The sequence below is a fragment of the Melozone crissalis genome, unplaced genomic scaffold, assembly GCF_028551555.1.
Source record: "Melozone crissalis strain CALT ecotype California unplaced genomic scaffold, PUWL_Pcris_2 ptg000045l_1, whole genome shotgun sequence".
In the NCBI taxonomy this organism is placed as follows: Eukaryota; Metazoa; Chordata; class Aves; order Passeriformes; family Passerellidae; genus Melozone; species Melozone crissalis.
Window position 1 is genome coordinate 11,349,128 of NW_026535823.1, and position 19,956 is coordinate 11,369,083.

At 47.0% G+C, this 19,956-nt stretch overlaps 1 protein-coding gene across 3 annotated transcripts; it reads left to right on the forward strand.

Annotated features, from left to right (window-relative positions):
- The first annotated feature begins 431 nt into the window (after positions 1–431).
- On the forward strand, positions 432–19,428 carry LHX9 (LIM homeobox 9). Of its 3 annotated transcripts, none has more exons than XM_054286095.1 (7): positions 432–516; positions 760–892; positions 6,414–6,532; positions 8,224–8,426; positions 9,176–9,531; positions 14,766–14,968; positions 16,129–19,428. In XM_054286095.1, exons 3-7 carry the CDS (start codon positions 6,416–6,418, stop codon positions 16,384–16,386), a joined length of 1,137 nt encoding a protein of 378 aa, XP_054142070.1. In that variant the 5' UTR covers positions 432–516; positions 760–892; positions 6,414–6,415; the 3' UTR covers positions 16,387–19,428. The 3 variants fall into 3 exon arrangements, with proteins under 3 accessions (XP_054142070.1, XP_054142067.1, XP_054142069.1); XM_054286092.1 differs by having other exon boundaries at positions 463–516; positions 774–892; positions 6,249–6,532; XM_054286094.1 differs by lacking the exons at positions 432–516; positions 760–892 and adding an exon at positions 5,096–5,170 and having other exon boundaries at positions 6,249–6,532.
- The last annotated feature ends 528 nt before the right edge of the window (positions 19,429–19,956 follow it).

Here is a 19,956-nt window from a genome sequence, read left to right on the forward strand (position 1 = left end):
GGCATCTGATTTTATTCTAATGGGTTAAATTGGGTTCACTTTTACAATTATCCCAGGTCTGACTGCGTAGTATTGCATGACAACTCACAGTTTCATCGGGTTTGGCAAAGCGAGGTTGCTCCATGAATCCGTATATCATATCACATCAGATCAGGCTGAAGTTTGCTGTTTAGCGACTCCATTTGAGAGGCTTTTTATGAAAGTGGGAAGGGTTGATGCAGTCCATGGTTGGTTCAATGCGATTTGAAAAAAAAATGTGGAGAGATGGCAACAACCCGGGTTTTGCTGCTCAGCTGTGAATAAGCACAGAACGAAAAAAACGACGTGATGGGGAAACGCTCAGCTCGCTACAATATTTTTAACAGGCTCTCAGTCCTCGCCTTTTTTTAATTTCCTAATATGTTCTTTGCTTTATTAGTTTTATTTACAACCAGCTCCCCATTAACACCTCACCTGATTACTGAGGAGCTGAGACAGCTAATCAAGAAAATCCAGCAAGCCAGCCAAAATCGAGAGGTGGGATTTATTTTTTTGCTTTCATTCAGTCTTCTTCTTTATTTATTTGTTTTGTTTTCGGAAATATTTCGAAACAAACAGTAAATAAAAGACAGGTATCAGTGCATATTGGTGAAAGGTCAGAGGTTAGAAATTCACGTCAGTTCTGTATCAGAGGCTATGCAGAGGGCGGGAAGAGAGAGGGAGAGAAGGGAGGAAAAAAAATCTTTCCACCAAGCAGCTTGTTTATTTTAATTAACATAGGGATCCTCTGCTAGGAGCAAGGAACAACCTCCATCTACTGGCTAGATCATTGCGTCTCTTCTCCATTCAAAACCCATCCCTCATCACTCATTAAGGAGGGTACAATTTTGGAAGAAGCTTCTAAGGTCTCAAGGTAAGCTCCTGCATGAGTCTTTGCTAGCAATGCAGCTATTTGGACCTCACGGATGTAATTTGCAGGGTGTTTCTTTGGCGTCGTTGTGTTGCTTGTTTGGTTGGGATTTTTTTTTAACAACACAGAACGGTATTTTCCCCAGGTGTATTCGCAGATAACATTTCATGCATCTATGTTTTAATCTAGAAAAATAGTTCAGCTTGGGAAGCCTGAGCCTTTCAGCTCAATTTTTTTAAAAATGCCCCTTCTTTTGTGCTTCTTTTATTTTTTTCTTTTAAAATGGAACGGCTTCTTTTACCTGTCTGTAATCCAGTCTGTAAGGGATTCCTTTTCGAAAGCAGCAAAATATGATAATTTCCAATGGCTTAATTACAAGCGGAGTGCAAATACAATTACAGCTAATACCAGACAGCTATGGAGCTGACAGTGCTGAGGTCCTGGGCGGTGAGCAGTTTCATGTTAGACAATAATCTGCCTCTCCTGCTTTCTTCTGGCTGTGTGATCACTTGTTTGTGGTCAGTCACAGCGCTTGGCTGTGGAAGACATGTGTTTGGGATTACTGTGCAAAGCACCTAGTTGTTTCTTATTTAAAATATCATCTCCCTAAGCAGATGAATACGTGTCTTAATTGACATGTTTTCAGATTACCGGGCGCTACAAGCACATTGGAGGTTTGGGGAGTTTTAATCCGATGCCGGTTACGGTTAAAGCCACCCTGCGCTTGTGTCCCTGGCAGCGCCAGCCCCGGGCAGCCCGGCAGGGAGGAGAGGGGCTGGTGCCTGAGTCTGGCTGCCGTGCCCCGGCTTTAACACGTCCCTAGCACAGCGATCCGAAAGTTGCTTTACGGAACACGCGAGAGGACTCATGGGAGGAGAAAGATGGTGATGGTAAAATACGTTGTATCTGACTCCGAAGTGGAATTTTAAATAATGTATTTTAAAATAAAAAATAATTTTAAAAATTGAGACAAAATAAACCGCAACCTATTTGAATACTGAAAACTATATTAGCTACATTTGGTGCCACCGCCAAGAGATGTAATTCTATTCAAATTTCCCTTCTTTGTGTCTAGATTGGTTGCAGTGCCCGCGGACTTTACAAACAGATGAGACTGATCATTAATAGCGCTGCACTCCACCACAAGCTCGTAGAGCAGAAAATAGCGTTAGGATTTAAAAATAGACCTGGCTTTAACCACCCGACTTGCAGGCAACAGGATCGTAATCCTGTTGCTGTTATTACTACGCGCTTTAAATTTCTGGAAATGATTAAACTGGAAGTGTCTTGAAAAGTTCAGGTGCTGACGGAGAGGGTGTGAAGCTCTGGTGCCCTGCGGGGCGGGGGGCGGCTGGCCCGGGCAGTGCCCGCGCCCGCAGCCGGACACGCCACGGCCTCAAATGCGGCAGGCGAAATCCAAACCGCTTCTCCTCAAAGAACACCTCCTCCTCCTCCCCACCCCCACCCCCCGCCTGAACACCCTCCCCCTTCTCCTAATTATTGTTGGTCAATTATTAATTTGCATATAGACCTTGTCCTAAATCCTCCGAACTAAACACGAGACGGTTCACGCTGCGATGGGCTTTAGCCCGTAGCCCGTGGCCAGGAAGAGCTCGGGCTCGGCGGCAGAGCGGATGGCAGGGACCGCACGCTGAAACCTTCCCGGGGCACACGATAATTGCAGAGCTGGAAGGGGCTCCGGCAGCGCCCGCGGAGCTGCGGGCAGGGATATCCGGGAGCTCTCCAGCTCTGCGTGGGCAGGCAAACGCTGTACCTGTGGAAACCTCCACGGATGTATCCCCCATCCTCCCCATCAGCTCCCCGTTAGCTCGGGGAGTTCGGGTAGAGCCTTACAGAAAGGAAAAGACCGAGAGCGCCTGTCGCGTTACTAAAGTATTCTGAATGTTGCACATCAGAAATTCTTTCTCGAATGCTACGGCAAAAGGAGATAAAAGCGCCCTGAGATGAGAAACTGTCGTTTACAGGCAAAGTGCTAATGCCGATGGATTCATGAGGGGCAGGCTCGTAGATTTGGATTTTAGGTTCCCTGTCGTGTTCTTTGTGAGCTTTTCTCTCCCCCACCCCCCAAGCAAACCAGCAAAACTGTGCGGAATCCCGCGTGCTATAATGGCAACCTCTCGCTACCAGCCTGCCTTAGAGCAGCGGAGCTCCAGTTCACAGCGAGGAATGAGATCTCAGGAACATTGAAATAGATTTACCTTGATCTCCTACAGGCCTTTTGGAAACGGAGAAGTCACGTTTGATGCTAGCAACAAACTTTTAGTGTCCCTTTAGGTAAGAAGTGGTCTGCCAGCATTAGGATGTTAATCAGAAAACGCCTTGGAAACCCCTGGCCTCCTTTACTGGAGCAGCAGTAGCTAGTAGCGTATCCTTAACCGTACCTGATGGAGCAGAAAGAAAGGACCCTCTAATTAATTAAGTGTGTCTAACCGGAGGAGGCTCAGTCATTTCTGAGCTTTGTTATGAGTCTGCCCAATTACTCCTAACGGCGCCGTCGAGCTAAGGTAGAGACGGGAATTTAGCAAGCAATATTTTCCGTGTCTCTGCCTTGGATGCTTTGACGCCGCACCTGCAGAGCGTTTCGGTGAGCCCGAGACAGCAAACGCGAGATAAGTGGGGGGAGAGGGCAGCGGTGCCCGCACTCGAGGCGCCCGAGGCACCCGAGGCGGGGGCACAACCTGCTCGGGGGGCACAACCTGCTCGGGGGGCACAGGATCCCCGCTTTAGCTTCCGATGGGACCGGGCCCAGCGGCAGCCGGGGGCTTGCCCCAGACCCCTCCCCGCTCCCGGCGGGCACGATGAGTTTGGCGGTCCTCAGCCCGGCAGGGACACGGTCACAGCGCGACGGCGGCGGCGCTTCCGAGAGGGCTCTGAGGGGCCGGCCCGGGCGGGCGGGGGTCGGCGAGGGTCCTGCCTGGCACACGCCGAGGTATCTTTGGCAACCCGAACGCCACGGGAAATGCAGACCATTTCCAGGAGAGCGCATGCAACGTGAAACAGGGGCAGGGTGAGTTACCCCGACAACATAACTGGAGGAGAATACAGAAAATATTCCTTCGAAGGGGAAAACACCCAGAACAAACCTTGAACGTGCTTCTAGAGCGCAAAGACTATATCGCAACGATTAGAAACAAACTCGTCTCTAAGGGAGATGTTTTGACCTCTGTCGACAGCCATCGCTGCCATTCCCCGCGCCAGGCGGGCGCAGGCCGGCGGTACCTGCCGGGCGCAGGGCGAGCGGGGCGAACCCTCCCGCTCAGGGGTTCGCCCCCGCCCGCAGCGCCGCCGTCCCTCCCTTCCCTTCCCTTCGCTTCCCTTCCCTCCTCCCGGGCCGCTCAACAAAGCCGCCGGCCCCGCAACAGCGCTGGCCGGGGCCCCGCAGCCCCGCGGGGGAGCGGCCGCGCTGCCGGTGCCCGGCGGGGACACAGGGAGGCACCTCCGCCCGTCCCCCCGGGCAGCCGGGGCGTCGCGGGAGGGAGGAGGAGGACTGGGGATCCCGAGCGAATAGCTCCCGTATCCCGGATTGAATCACCTTGTTTATTTTTCGTGATGTCTTATTGTGCTAATTGACTTGTTTTCTCCAAGGAAAGCCTATCTTTTCCTCCTCCTTCCCCACACACAGATATTTTTTTTTCTTCCAGTCCGGGAGTGCTCTGCAGAAGACTATGGCTTCTGGAGGGATCTGCCCTTTTTAAGGGAGATTCCCTCAGCCCTTTTTGAGACTCGTTGGTTTTATGGCTATTACTCTCTTATTAAAACACGCACATATATACAACACATTGATTCCCATCCAAAAGGGCTAATTACATTACTTACAGTAAATAGCAGCCCTGCTGTCCAGGGTCTAGTGTGCCAACAGAGAAAAAAATCCTGGCTTATTTCACTTGATTGACTTCATCTTTGTGTGAAATTGTGTTTTATGAGCTGTATTCTGGCACTCGGAGGAATGTAACAACATTCAATCTGCAAATAACATTAATTTTAGCTACTTAGGGGGAAAGAGAGGGGAGGAAACTTGCTGCCTGAATCTAGGGTTACATGGAAGAGGTGACTCGAGGAGCCCCTGAGGATGTCTCTGGGATGCTTTGGAAAGGAAGTGGGGGCTGGGGTACTTCTTTCACTAGTCGCGCTAGGTTTTGGTGAGGAGTGTTCCCCAGGGAGCGCAGGACTGCCGCCAGGAAGATCCTTCAGTAGGGATCGAGGTGTCAGGAAACAGCCAGCAGCTGTTTCAGGGAAAGGCAAGGAACAGTGGTGTGAAAAGTAAGTAGGAAAACGGGAAACGGCGGGGAGGGATAGCAGGCAGAGAGATTAGCCTGGAAGGAATGCATCGCCAGGTCCCCTGCACACAATGATCGCTCGCAGCCCGCGGCCGGGGAGCGGGCGAGGGGAGAAGGTCCTGCTAGGGCATCCCCGCCCGGCCGGGACCGGCCCCGCGGAGGAGCCGCATCCTGCTGCGGGTACGGGCGGGGGCACCGCTGGGCAGCAGGGCGGGCAGCGCCCCGGGAAGCGCCCGAACTGCCCGGGCCGCCCCTGCCTCCGCGGCTCCCCCCAACCTCAACACCCTCGGCGTGCCCGGGGCGCGGAGAGCGCTGCGGCCGCTCCGGCCCGGCTCGGCTGCCCGGCACCGGCGCTCCTCTCCCTTCCCCCGCTCCCGCCGCTCCGGCCCGGCTCGGCTGCCCGGCACCGGCGCTCCTCTCCCTTCTCCCGCTCCCGCGGCGGGGCCAGGCGCGGCGGGGCCAGCCCGAGCGGCCGCCGAACGGAGGTTCCCGCGGCGCGGCCCGGGGGAGCGGGGCCCCGGGGGGAGAGCGGGCCACCCTGCCCCTCGCCAGGCGCCGTCGCCGCCAACTCCCGGGACTCCGTGTTTGGGGGAGGTAATAAATCCCACCCCACCCACAGCCCCGACCGTAATGTTTGTCACTGCTTGCCCATCACTAGGGGTTGAGAGGAGTATGACAGGTCTTTGTTGTCTGAATAAAAATCAGTGGCAGCTCAAGGGAGAGAACTCCTCCTACTAAATTATCAAAAATGGGCTGGCTTTAGTCTCTTAACAAATTGGACAGAGCTCCGGAAAGCAGCAGTCCCAAATCCAACCTACAGGCACTGGGAACTTTAAAGCAACCAGGGACTGCTGAAAATAGCACTTCTTTTTGCTTTCTTTGTATTCAAAACTATATCCTTTCCCGGCTGATTCTACTGCCCCAGGTCCAAGTCTCTCCAGTCAGAAATTCCCAGCTCTCCAGAACAGTAACAGATCCTTTAGCTAGCTTTTATTATTTTATTTTTTAAACTAATTATTATTACATTTTCTCCCCCTTGTTTATTTTCTGCACATCTTCAGGAAGCCCTCAGTGCTTGCGCAAAGAGAAGCTCCTATTTGCAACCTCCCTCCCTGCGCTGTGCGCCTCGGTGTAAACATTTTGGATGATCTAAAGACTCTGGGGTCTGTATATGGAAATAGTGGGGTGCAGAGCAGAAGAAAATTCTTGTCCTTTCCGTCCCCCAGCCATGCTTTTCCACGGGATCTCCGGAGGCCACATCCAAGGAATCATGGAAGAGATGGAGAGGCGATCCAAGACCGAGTCCCGCCTGGCCAAAGGGGGACAGATGAACGGCCGAGATACGGTAAGAATGGAGCTGGCGTTCTTTGCGAGGGAATCCCTGCAAGCATGGACCCGCATCGGGACAGACCCTGACTTTGGGGAAGAGAAAGACGCTGCTTCCCTCTGTCCCTTCCCTGCCACCCCTTGCTTGTGGAACCCCTTCCGACGCTCCCTGTAAACCCACCCGTACGCTGGGTGCTGTGCTGGCCGGGCTCGGTTGTACATTTGTCTAACCCATGTCGCTGCGTGTGCTCTCTGGATTAGCGGGGAATCTGTTCCAAACCGTGGCAGGGACGGGGTTTCAGCCCTTGCGGCGGAGCAGCCTTTTGGCCCCGCGGCTGCCTGCGGCCGCTCTGCCCCTGCGAGCAGGGCTGCAGCCGGAGCTCCCGAGGTGTGCCTTATTTTTATTCTGCGCTTCTGGCACCTCCTAAACTAAACCTCAAACCGCGACTACTTACTTTCGTAACTGTCTTTGGTCTGAAGTGTGTGATTGATACAGAGGCACCGCTCTCTCTGAGTGTTTTGCCGGCCGCCTACTTTGCATGGAAAGTAACATCCCCTCTTTACTTAGTCAAAGGACCAAAGTTTTCGGATATGTACTAAGGGATGGCGGAGAAATCGAGTGTCACGCCGCGCTTTGTGCAAAGCGAGATCTCCCTTTCTCCAACTTGTAGGGCTTCCGCCGATCGCGCACAAGACTTTGCACACAAAGTTACGGCCTGGAAAACTGCATTAAGATTTTGGGACTTAGGGTCCTTTACCCCCTCTCTTAAATAAACTCACGTTTTGTTACATGAGGATTTGCAATGTAAATTTAACTCACCTTTCCATTGCTAAAAAGGAAAGGGAGCGAGGAACACAACTTCAGGTTGAAAAATGAATGCAGAGTTGCCACCTTAAAACAGTTAAGACTTTAGAACAAGATGTTTGGGATTTTTTTCCCCCCTGTAACTTTATCAGCAAAAGCTGCCCCAAGTTTCACGGCCGAGCTTTTGTCTCCGCCGTCCCTCCATCTCCCTTTGTCCCGAGCGGCACTCCTCGTGGGGAGCAGATCAATGGGAACTCGCAGAAGTTTACTGAGAAAAAGATACTGGTTTGAGCTGAAACCAGCCCGTGCCACCGCTCTGCCCACGTCCCTGACCGGGCTGGTGAGCGTTCATACTCGCTGCTCTTTACATTATCCACCTGTCTCCTTTATCTTACTCCTGTTTTAAAAGGCCTATCTTTCTTTAGAGACGCGGTTGGGGCTCGTTTAAATACGGGTGAAAATTTGCCAGAGAATGAGTGCAAGCCTGAACCCTCTGCCATAAACTTTAGGAACAGCAAACCGGTATTTTTCTACTTTAAAACGCTGTTCCTGTGAAGTTCGTTAAGATAACAACGCTAAAAAAACGGGGAAGCCTCAGACTTTAAGTTCAGAACCTCAGAAAAGAATGGACTCTGCTTTTCCTACTGCGGCCTAATCCGCTGCTTTCACGTATTGAAATGACACGAGATCGTAAGGAGAGGTTTACCGTGAATCACGGTAAACACTTTACTAGCGGGGATGGTCCCGGTTCCCCCTTAAACTTCCCGCCGCGAGCCAGGAGTTTGGTCCCAGAGAGCCGAGCCTTTGTACGAGCCCCGGGCCCTGCGCAGGACCCGTCCCCAGCCCGGCCTGCCTGCCTGTCTTTCTCTCCCTGTCTCATCCCTTGTGGTGTGGTTGTTTTGCAGAACATGCCCCCCATGAGCCCCGAGAAGCCTGCTTTGTGTGCTGGTTGTGGAGGGAAGATCTCAGACAGATATTACCTGCTGGCTGTTGACAAACAATGGCACCTCAGGTGTCTTAAGTGCTGTGAATGTAAACTGGCTTTGGAGTCAGAACTCACCTGCTTTGCCAAGGACGGCAGTATTTACTGCAAGGAGGATTACTACAGGTACAGCAATCAGTCCTCATGGGTTCAAAACACATCCCCTCAAAAGGCACTATGAACAGAAACGCTCTTTTCTCCACACGGGCTTTCAAAGGTAGCTTTTCGCAGTCAGCGATTCCTTAGTCCCCTCAGAAAAGCCTCGCACGTTTCCGAACTGAACGGGCCGTCAGGGGACGCGCTGACTGAACATGTGTGGCGGTGCACAAACAGGCGAAGGCTCTCCCGCTGCTCGGCGGTTTCCCTCCGTACAGACCCGACCGAAATTCCCCTCTGGGCGCAGCCGGCAGGTTTTCCTGAGGGCCGGAGCCCGCCGCCCCGCCCAGCCCCGCGGCCGGGCCCGGGGAGCGGGCCCCGCTGCTCCGTGTGTTGCAGCTGTCCCGCTGGCCAGCGCCCCGCGCTCCCCTCGTCTTGCCAGGAGCGCCAGGAGAGCGGGGCCCGATTCCCCCAGCTCGGCCCGCCCGGCCCCGAGCGCACGGGCAGCGGCGGAGCCTTCGCCAAAGTCCCGGGAGAACGGGTCAGCTCGGCGGGGAGGGCGAGCCGCTCCCCTGGGACATCAGGGCCGGTTCCCTGAGGCTGTCCCGACACCAGGCGGGCCGGGGGCCGCAGCCGGTGTCACGGGCCGTCCTGGGGCCGGGGGGCGCGACCCTGTCGGGGACAGGCTCCCTCACGTGGCCGGGAGGGAAGGCGGGAGGCACCGGGGCAAGCTCTGCCTTCGCCGTTCTAGTTGATGCCCACTTTTCTTTTTCCTTCAGAAGGTTCTCCGTGCAGAGATGTGCCCGCTGCCACCTTGGGATCTCAGCCTCTGAAATGGTCATGAGAGCCAGGGAATCGGTTTATCACCTGAGCTGCTTCACCTGCACCACCTGCAACAAGACTCTGACCACGGGCGATCACTTTGGCATGAAGGACAACCTGGTTTACTGCAGGGCCCACTTCGAGTCCCTTTTGCAAGGAGAATACCCCCCTCAGCTGAGCTACACCGAGCTGGCTGCCAAGAGCGGAGGGCTGGCCCTGCCTTACTTCAACGGCACTGGCACGGTCCAGAAGGGGAGGCCCAGGAAACGAAAGAGCCCTGCCTTGGGAGTGGACATCGTCAGCTACAACTCAGGTGGGAAACACACGCCGAGTCTGCCTCCCGCTACCGCGAACAGAGCGTTCTCGGGCTTCCCCTCAGCCAGGCAGTGCGTGAATAACTCAGCCAGGCCAAATCTTGCTTAACCATTGGAAAATCAAACAAACAGCCCTCTGAGGGTTGGAGCATTTGCAGGAAAGCTAACAGCCGCCCTCCTCAAAGGCTGTCTTTGCCTATTAATGTCAAACACCCAAATTTAGCCACTTCCCAGGGTAAAGACAAAAAAAAAAAAAAAAAAAAAAAAAAAAAAAAAGAGGAAAAAAGAAAAAAAAAACCCACAAAACCAAAACCTCCAACCCCAAAACCACATAGCTTTCTCTGCTGGAATCTCAGAGATGTAGTTATCATTATTTATATTTGATTAGCTAAAAAAAATTCACCACTTAAACCTCAAATTAAGAGTAACCAAATGAATAAAAAAAATAGAATAAAAGTTATAGTATATGGTTCCTACAATACCAATGTAGTATGCATATAACTCAATTTATATATTGAATTTATAGTCATTAATTCTTCAGGCTGAATAATTCTGTTTTACTGACACATAAATGATCAAACTGTACAAGAGGTCAACGAATAAATGTTGTTTCCTGTAACTAAACCCTAACAAATGTAATTAAGGAGAATGATTTCTGTTCTCTCAACAGTAGGAAAGGAACAAGTGTTGCCCTGTATTAAATATCCTCTATAATTCCAGTCACTTGAATACCCAAACCGTGTATAAACAGTGCTAGTGGCCAGAGGTACAGGAGTGTCAGGTATGACCAAGCAGTTGAGGCAGAGTTTCATTAGATGAAGGACGAAAGCAGGAAGGGTAATACGAATTGGCAAACTTCTGACTCCAAAATCGTTTAGGGAACCTTAAGCTTCCCACGGACGGTCACGGAGGAAAGAAAGCCGTGGGAAGCAGGAGTGATGCAAGGTGCGCTTCCCCACGGAGCCGTCCCGGCCGGGGCAGGGAGCCGGGGCTCCGGGCCCAGGGCTGCGGACCGCGGGCCCCACCGGGGAGCCGGGAGAGGGGTCAGGGCCTCCCCTTCCGACAATCGCGGGTCGGTAACAGCGCACAGCTCTCGGCCCGGAGCTCCCTCTCCTGCGCCGGGTTCAACCCGCTGCCACTGAGATCCATAAGGAATCTTCCACGGCCCCGCTGCCCTCCCCACCCCTCCCCCGGCACCTCCTCTGGGGCCGCTCGTGAAGCGGCCTTTAGCTGGGAACCAGGGAGCTGTGCAAGGCGATTTCATCTCCTCTGATGCGTAGACCTTGGAGCCAGGGTAATCACTGCGCTAATTGTTCCTTGTTAATTGAAGATGACATTGGAATCCCTGGCTACGGAGCGGCTTCCAATCAATCCTGAAAGCTGCTAAAGAAAAGGGAACCTGTAGCGCAGCCAGGATTCGTTCAGCCCCAGCTTCCAATGGTGGATTTCCCGTGTGCCCGCTCCCTGCTCTGGTCTCTATCCCTGGTCCACGCAGCATCACCCGATTCCCCAGATTCCTAAAGGGAAATAATCCTAGGGACAATTTAGCGTTAAAATTAGAACCAGAAGTTATGGTAAAATGAAGAGTTGTGGATATGATAAAGCTCCCCTTAAACTTCAGATCAGGACTCGAGAGAGACATTATTTGCGAATGCTGACATAATCTTTGTGTGCTGGTCTTAAAACTCTCCTTCTTTACAACAACGGGCCATATAAGATGTACCACTGACTCCAAATCAAATTAAAAAGCACCACCCATTATGAAAACACAGCTCATTGCATTGAGAACTCACAGAATCCTCCGGGCAACGGAGAGAAAAAAGAACAAACCAAAACAAATCAACAAACGCTCTGATGCTTTGGACTCAGGCTAGATGGCTGAGAAATCCCTTTTGTTGGGGCCGTGATTTTATTCTTTTTTATAAGCGTTATCTAGCTATGTCCAGGGTTGACACATGGTCTCGAGAAAGTTTGCAGCCAAACCGTGCATCCGGTGCAAACGGCTCCAGCCCATTGACCCCCTGCGCCCCAAATCCAGGGGGGAGGAAAGCGAATCTGGAACAGCTACGAAATGAGTTGCAGTAGATGAAACGGCTTCTTGAGAGAAAAAAAAGTCTCGAACTAATTGGCAGCCACTTCCCTAAACACGTTTTTCTTTCTCTGCCCTGTGACTCAGTAACTGCTCTTGCACGTAATCATTTACAAAGGGCGAGCAGTCCGCAGAATCTCAATGTCGGATGCGCGGCTGCCGCCTTCCGAGGGAGCAGCGGGCCCCGCAGCCCCCGGCGGTGTCCGGGCCGTGTGGCGGTGTGCCGCCCTGTCCCCGCGGGGATGGGACAGCCACGGGCACAGCCCTGCCCCGCACCGCGCCCAGAGCGCAGCGAGCCGGACACCGCCGCGCCCGCAGCTCCTCAGCCGGGCACTCGGGGCGGGGGCACCGCGGCCGTGACCTCCCCGTGAGCCCAGCTCCTTCCCAAACAGCCCCAGCCGCGGTGCCCGTACCGTGTGCCAAGCCATTATAGAAAACCACCCCGAGCTTTAAAAGCGAAACTCCGATGGAGCCAACAGCTTCACCCAGCTGAGCATGAGCATGGGTGTGTTCACAGCCATCCAGCAGGCCCTGGCTTAGATTTGTGTGCACATTATGTTACGGGGGAGCTGAGCCCTGGTCCAGAATGGAAAATCAGACTCTGCTGCAGAATCTACAACAGCTTTTCTATTCTGTATTTTGTTTGCTAGTTTAATTTCTTTTTCACAGCCCCTTGGTTGTAAAGTGGAAACACAACAATAAATAACTCAAAATGTTATGAGGTAGAAATCACTCATACTTGCAAGCTGTCTAGAATTAATATGAAAAATGGAAGAAACTATTCAAAAGTACTTAAAACATTCAAGGCGTTCTCTATATAACATCTTATATCATATAATTAATATATAGTTTAAGGGAAACTGTGTTTACTTAGAGCTTAGAGGATATGGAAATAAGATGGTGAAGAAGATTTCCTTAGGAAAATATTTTACACATCTGTTCCTCGAAGAGCTATTTACTTCATTTCATTATGTATGTGTGTGTGAAAAACTATGAAGAGTTCACTTGAAGAATTCTTGGCAATAAGAATCAAACTGTTCTAGCTCTTTTGAAAGCAGAAATTAAACAACCCTCCAATCCTGCTGCAAAGAAATGAGCAGTGTCTTGCCTAACTTTGTGCTTTCCCTTAGTTCTCCAGGAGATAGTTTAAGACTCTGCTCTAGGATGTGGCCAAACCACACAACACTGTATAAAAGACAGTGAGCTGTAATCATGGTATAAACCAGGATTGTCTGAAGATACTTGGAGCCCTCTTCTCATTTTCTCTTGAAAATAAAAACCAAAATAAAGTAGACCACCAGCAAAAACAAAAAGAAGAAAAAAAGAGTAGAGTACAGAAACAAAGGCAGTAAGCAGGACAGAGGAGCCTGAGGAAGTTTGTGTTGCTGCTATAAGCCTGAGTGGCCCAAGAAAAACAACACAAACAAGCAGTTTGCAACTCTGAAGTAAAACCTGAGGACTGAATTCTGGTACTCTGATTTATGTCAGCTCATAAGTTACAGCCCACGCAGTTTGACTGAAGGCAGTGTGATTGCTTGTGAAAACAAGTAGTAAATACAATCCAAATCTGGTCTGAAATTGTTTTTAAGGCAACTTTCAACTCCTGGTCTTTTCAGAAGTGTCAGCTTACTTTGTTTGAAAGTACAGATATACTTCTTACCAAGACTAGGAGCAAAGCTAGCTATAATTAAATATTCACCTGATTTTCTGTCAAAGTGTTGTCTTACCAGCATCTGTTCATGTTGACTTGTCTTAAAAGAGAAAACACCTTCAAGAAGCTTTTTATTTTTTTGTGGTTTCAAGTTGCTTTGCCTCTGTTTTCAGCAATGCTGACATCAGTCTCTCTGTATTGTGTGCCTTCCGTCTTTCTCTCCTCTCTCTCTTTCTCTCAATTAGGAATGGGGATCAGCTAGGCCTTGTAAATAATCCAATAACTATTGGAAGGCAGTTCAAAAATCAAAATGAGCAACTAATGAAACTGTCTAATTTACAGACATTCTGAAGCATTTTTAATTAGCTCTTCTTTAATTAATATTCCCTGCTAGGATGACACCATTAATTTTCTCCTGTGTGACCGAACTATCTTTATAAAATGAGATCCTAGATATTACTAACCCTTTTGTTTAAGCTGAAAAGAAAAGCACAGATACACTTCTTACTTTTCTTTTTGCTAATGCAATAATTTCTTTCTCCAATATGAAGTAATAATGCTACCATCCCCTAAGAGCTGCAACCCTTGTGTACAATTCACATCCAAAAATGTGTAATCTGAAACAAGCTTATCTTTCATAGACACTTCGAAAATACTGAATCAGAGAAAGAAGAGAAACTCTTCAAGTTTTGAGCTCCTAGCTGCTTGCTTGTAGAAATGTCCTAAACCAGTACTAACTAAGACCTACTGCTGATTGGGATTGGGGGTCTGGATCAAATCTTGATGCAACTGCTTCCTGGATATGTTTTGCAGATGAAGGGCTTCAAGCAGTTCATATAGACTCCCAGGCAGAGTCCAAAAGCATTCATTTTATCAGCAAAAACCTCAGCTTTTATGATGAATTGTCATAACAAACTTCTCTGCTGTACATCTCTTTTTATAGGTGCTTGTGATTTGGGGGAAAGGCTCAGGAACATTCAAAATGCTGGTTTGACCTTAACTCTTCTCTCAAGCTAAGAATGTTTCAATGAGTAAGATTTCAAAATCTGAATGAGATTTCAAATGACTCTTTGATCGCCCAAAGCAAAACAATCACCACAGGGAAAAGACTTGTTTGAAATAAATGCCAAAGGAGGCAGAACTTTCAAAGTCTTCCCTCAGTAGGTACAGGCCTTGGGGACATAGCATAAGGATAGGAAATGACAATATTCTGGATCTTTTTTGGTCTCATCAATTATCACATCTGTACTTATCCTTCTACTATCTTCCTTCCTTCCTTCCTTCCTTCCTTCCTTCCTTCCTTCCTTCCTTCCTTCCTTCCTTCCTTCCTTCCTTCCTTCCTTCCTTCCTTCCTTCCTTCCTTCCTTCCTTCCTTCCTTCCTTCCTTCCCTCCCTCCCTCCCTCCCTCCTGTTACTCAAGATTTTTGCCTTGATTTATTTATCCTACATGATGCATGGCACTAACTCCTTGTTCCACTGTGTTTATTTGACAGGTTGTAATGAGAATGAGGCAGATCACCTGGACAGAGACCAGCAGCCTTATCCCCCATCCCAGAAAACAAAGCGCATGCGTACCTCCTTCAAACACCACCAGCTTCGTACCATGAAGTCCTACTTTGCTATCAACCACAACCCAGATGCCAAGGACCTCAAGCAGCTTGCCCAGAAAACAGGCCTGACCAAGAGAGTTCTGCAGGTAAGAAGCCACGTGACAGGCTTGACAGAATTTTCCCCTGCTAGTCAATAGCCTTTCCCTTATGTGTAACTATAGCAATGTACATAGAAATACTTTTGCTGGGTGTGTCCCTAGTGGGTGTGCAGAGGGGTATGGTGTTACGTGGCAGAAGTGCCAAATGTGTGTTCCTTATTGCCCCGAGGCAGCCAAACATCAAACTGTGGTTTGTGATTAGCTGCATCCTCACCATGAAGAGAATGTCTTCAGAGTTCACCCACCCAGTAGATCTCCCGGGGACGGTTGTCTCTCTGTAGTGACTGCACTAAGGATAGAGGTGGCAAATCTACTGATTTTATGGGTGAAGCCTTTGGGCTCCCCTGAAGGAGTTAATGTGGCCCCTCAGTAAGCAGATCCCTGATGTGTTTGAAGTAAGCTTTGACTAATATGATCCTCCAGGACCAGCTGGCTCCCCCTCCCAATGCTTGTTAGACGACTGTTTTCCTTAAGGGCCTGCATAGTCAAAAGTCCCTGTGAAGGACAGCCTAGCAAATGATGTTAAAAATCCCTATATGGTTTGTGATAGCTCAGTGAAGTTTAAACGAGGTGTGTATTACATGCAGAGTGCCAAAGAAGGGCAGTGAGTGAGGTAGAAGGAGAATCTATTAGCGGCAATTCCTGTCCGTGTTACATGTCACCTCAAACTGCCAGTGAACCTTACAGAACAGAAAGACTAGATGACCCATATCAACAATCTGTAAGACAGGGATGGTGTAATTACCCCTCCTTCCTCTTCAGCCTTTTCAAATAATCGAGGCAGGCTTTCAGCCTTGGCAAAAATCTGCTCACTCACTCTTTGCTTCAATCTTTGTGTGGCCTGACCTCAAAGCTACCCAACTCAAGAAACACTATGTGGCCATCAAGAGAGTTGCTCTCTTTGGGTAAGTGAGCAAGCAGATTTTTCTCGAGGCTGCTCTCTGAGGGTTGTAAGCACCTGTAGCACTGGGCCTGTACACAGAGAGTCAGTACCACCAGTAGCAAGAAAAGCTATAGAATGACTTAGGTGATGTGCCACACAAAATCAAACATCAAAAATGAATTTAAAAAGCAAAAACAAAGACAAAAATAAGCAAAGCAAAGCAAAACAAGCATCGGTAAAGAAATCCATTGGGATTGGTTTGCAGGTTTGGTTTCAAAACGCAAGAGCCAAATTCAGAAGGAACCTTTTGCGGCAGGAGAATGGGGGTGTCGATAAAGCTGACGGCACCTCGCTCCCGGCACCGCCCTCAGCAGACAGCGGCGCACTCACTCCACCCGGCACTGCGACCACTTTAACAGACCTGACCAATCCCACTATCACTGTAGTGACATCAGTGACCTCTAACTTGGACAGCCACGAATCCGGGAGCCCCTCACAAACTACCTTAACGAACCTTTTCTAACAGTTCCTTTTTTTTTTTAAATTCTTACTCTTCATTATTATTATTATTATTATAATTATTATTATAATTATTATTATTTTCAAGCCTTTTTAAAAAGCAAACAAACCCACAAAATATTTGGGAAAATAAACAGCTTGATGTGTAGCATCTGCAGCCACCTGGCAAATGAGTTTGAAGTAATATGTTGCTATAATATACGAACATTTATTGTTGGTAAATTGTACTCAAATTCTTTAAATTTATCACATGACTGAAGACAAGGTGATGAATCATTCTAATAAGTGCCTCTTAAAATTGTATGTTACTTATTTCCAGAACCTTGAAAAAAATTGATTGTTCCCCCCCACAAAAAGAAGATTCTATTCCTCCCTGATAACCAGATAAAAACCATTTTAATTATAGCCAAAAGAAGGCTGCTTCAGGATTGTATGTTCACTTACAGCATTTAAGACCCCCAAATTCAATTTTATTTTCATAATGCATCCAAAAATTTTGTACTATTTTTTTTTAAATGCTGAAAAATAAATACAAAATGAATTAGAGTAATCATGAAAACAGTCAGACTGGAAGTACCAGTGCTCTTTCCTAATGCAGTAGTCGCAAGCCTGCTTCTCCCCGAGCACTGGGGAGTCTCACTGGGATAGCTAAACGCTCCTCTGCCAGTTCTGCACCCAGCTGGGACGTCCTTGGCCACCACTGAAAGCCATGCCTGATGGAGGACTTGGAGAGAGACCCAGTGATGAGAGCACATGTGGGTGAGGATGACAGGACCAGGCCGCTGGTCTCCAAATTTGTGCCCCACATTAAGGAGGCAAGATCTGGAAAAAACTCTCCAGAGCGAGCTCACTCCTATAAGAATGTCATTAAAGTAACAATAGCAGAGTAACAATGCAAGTGGAGAGTCCTACTGATCCAAAATGTTGCCTAGGGAGGGGTTTTAATTTTTGTCTGTCAAGCAGCTCTGCATTTTTGGAATTAAAAAAGATAAAAATTGCAGTTGGCTACATGGCTTCGATACCGTCCCTCCAAAGCAAACCAGAGGTTGCCCAATTACTTTAGGGAGCACAAAAATAATTTTCAAAAAGGGGTACTATTCAATGCATGTGTACTATTCAAATGAACTTTTGACAAATCCCACTTTTTTTTTTTTTCAGGGAAATGGAAATAAGCAAAATATAATTTATTAAGATGTTTAAGGAAAAAATATTTCAGTACAATTTATTCATTACTATTTTGAATTTTCTTTAGATGTTTCCTGAGATTGTATCAGACACTTTGTTTAACACAGGAACTTAAAATCTTTAGTTCATTAATATCTCTAACATATACTTTAACTTTTTAAACTTTGTATAAAAGAAAAAAATGTTAGCAAAAATCACACAAAACCAGGAATTGGCAGTGAATAACTTCAAAGCCGATAAACTCAGAAGCCTTGTGGATGCTGATCTGAATACATTTCTTAGTTTACAATAGTGATCTTTCTTTTTTTAGTTTTATTTAAGCTAAAAGTCTGAATGGTCTGGGCAGTGGTGAATGTTCATTTGTATCCTTTTATTGTAGTTCAATACCAATTAGATTGTGGACAGTCTCAGAAACAAAAAAGAACAAAAACCAGTCAAGATCTATGTCTTGCTTTTAGTGGATTGTTAAGAATAACTTTGCACATATACCCCACTTTTTAGACACCATCAAATCTCTTTTTGGTGGTCAAAGTGGCTATTTAATATATTTTAAAGGTGTCCTTTTTGGCTGTATAAATGTGTGGTTACATATTGACAGTTCACTGCCCACATTAAAGTGCATTATTGTAATTTTTGCTCAGGGTTTTTAGAAAATTAGCACAGAAAAGTAGCTTATTTTTAAAAAAGATGACGGAAGAGATGTTAACACTGTAATAGAAGAAAGGTGTGTTTGCCATTATATATTTAGCAAGTATGGTTATCATCTTCTACGGATATTGAATCTTGACTTTTCCTATTTCTATTACCTTATGGGCATTTACCACTAACCAGACCAAAAGACCTTGGTAAGGCTGAGATCTTTATTAATACACTTTTACAGGTAAAAATATTGATACTTATAAATTTTGTTCTTTGACAGAACAATATATGGTACTAGAGATCTACTTTATTAAGTAGACTAATTAAAACTCAGTTCTACTATGTGCCTTATGATATACCTTGGGAGTAAGTTTGTGAAAAATCAGGATATATGTGTTGTTTGTTAAATTAACTGTTTTAAGCCCTTTTGACACCTCACTAGTTTTGTACTGTTTTACCTCTTATTTCTGAAACTCTTTTTATGGTGTATCCTGTTAGAGGGGACAAACATGTCATAGAAAGCAGTTGTGCACTCTTTCAGATATAGTTGATAAATCCAATAATCTTATATATTGAGCTTCGTGTTTATAGTACAGTAAGTGGTCTAGCAAAATTGTCCATGTTTCTTTGTTTATTGATAAATGCATTGTATAGAAACTATTTCCCCTAAATATTTATGGACCAAACAATTGTGATATATCCTATTAAATTTGTGTGAATAAACCATTTTGAATCTAAGGAGTTTTATTTCCCATCAGTTTTTTGGGGGGTTTTCTTTGGTTGGGGTTTTTTGTTTTGTTTATTTTTTTTAAATTTAAGGTCTACATGTACCTGTGTGTCTCTTTGCATTTACGGTACCTATGAACAATTGGTATTAAACACAGAAACACGGCCTTTTAAATATTTTAAAGTACAGTTCCTTCTTAGGTTTTCAATTTCTTCATATTCAATGTATATGCTACTGCTGGTGCAATTTAGATTTTAGCCTTTTAACCTCCCTTTTTGAACATGCAAAGTAATGCCCCACTGATTTGATACTGAAACCCTGTCTTAGCCCTCTAAAAGAGCCAGAAAACTAGGAGCTAAAGTAATTGCATGACAAATATAACCTAAATAGTATGATGAAATGAATCAAGATTTAATGCTAGGTATATTGAGCACAAAATAGAATTGCAGACCCCGAAAAGCCAGGTTGCTCTGTAGTTTAATAAATTGTCACTATGATTTCTTTCAGGGAGAACAAATCATGGGGCATTACAGCCAAACATCCCGACGTTTGAAAATTCCCTAAAGTATTAAAAGAAGGGGAAAAGTTTGATCGGAAATCCACTGCAGTGAAGACAAAGACAATATTAGGTTATGATAATCATACATTTAAAAATCTATTGAGCCAAAAAATAAAAACAAAAGACTTGATGTCATTTCCTGAATGTTAACAAAACATACGTTATTTTATGGTGTCTAATTAACAGAACTGAAGGCTTCAACAAATTGTGTGGTATCAAAAACAAATTTAGAGAACCTATGTATAAAACCAGAGCAACCTGGCAGCAATCTACCCAGCCCATATTCGAAGAAACCTTTTCTTTTTCTTAAAAAAAAATCACATTTGTCAAGCACAAGTAGTTGTAAAATAAATCTGAGTGCATTCATTCCACTTGCTTGCTAATGTGTACTAGTCATATCTGTTAAATGGATTTTTGTAAATTCAAAGAGAACTTTCCACTCATCTGAGATCATAGGAATCAAA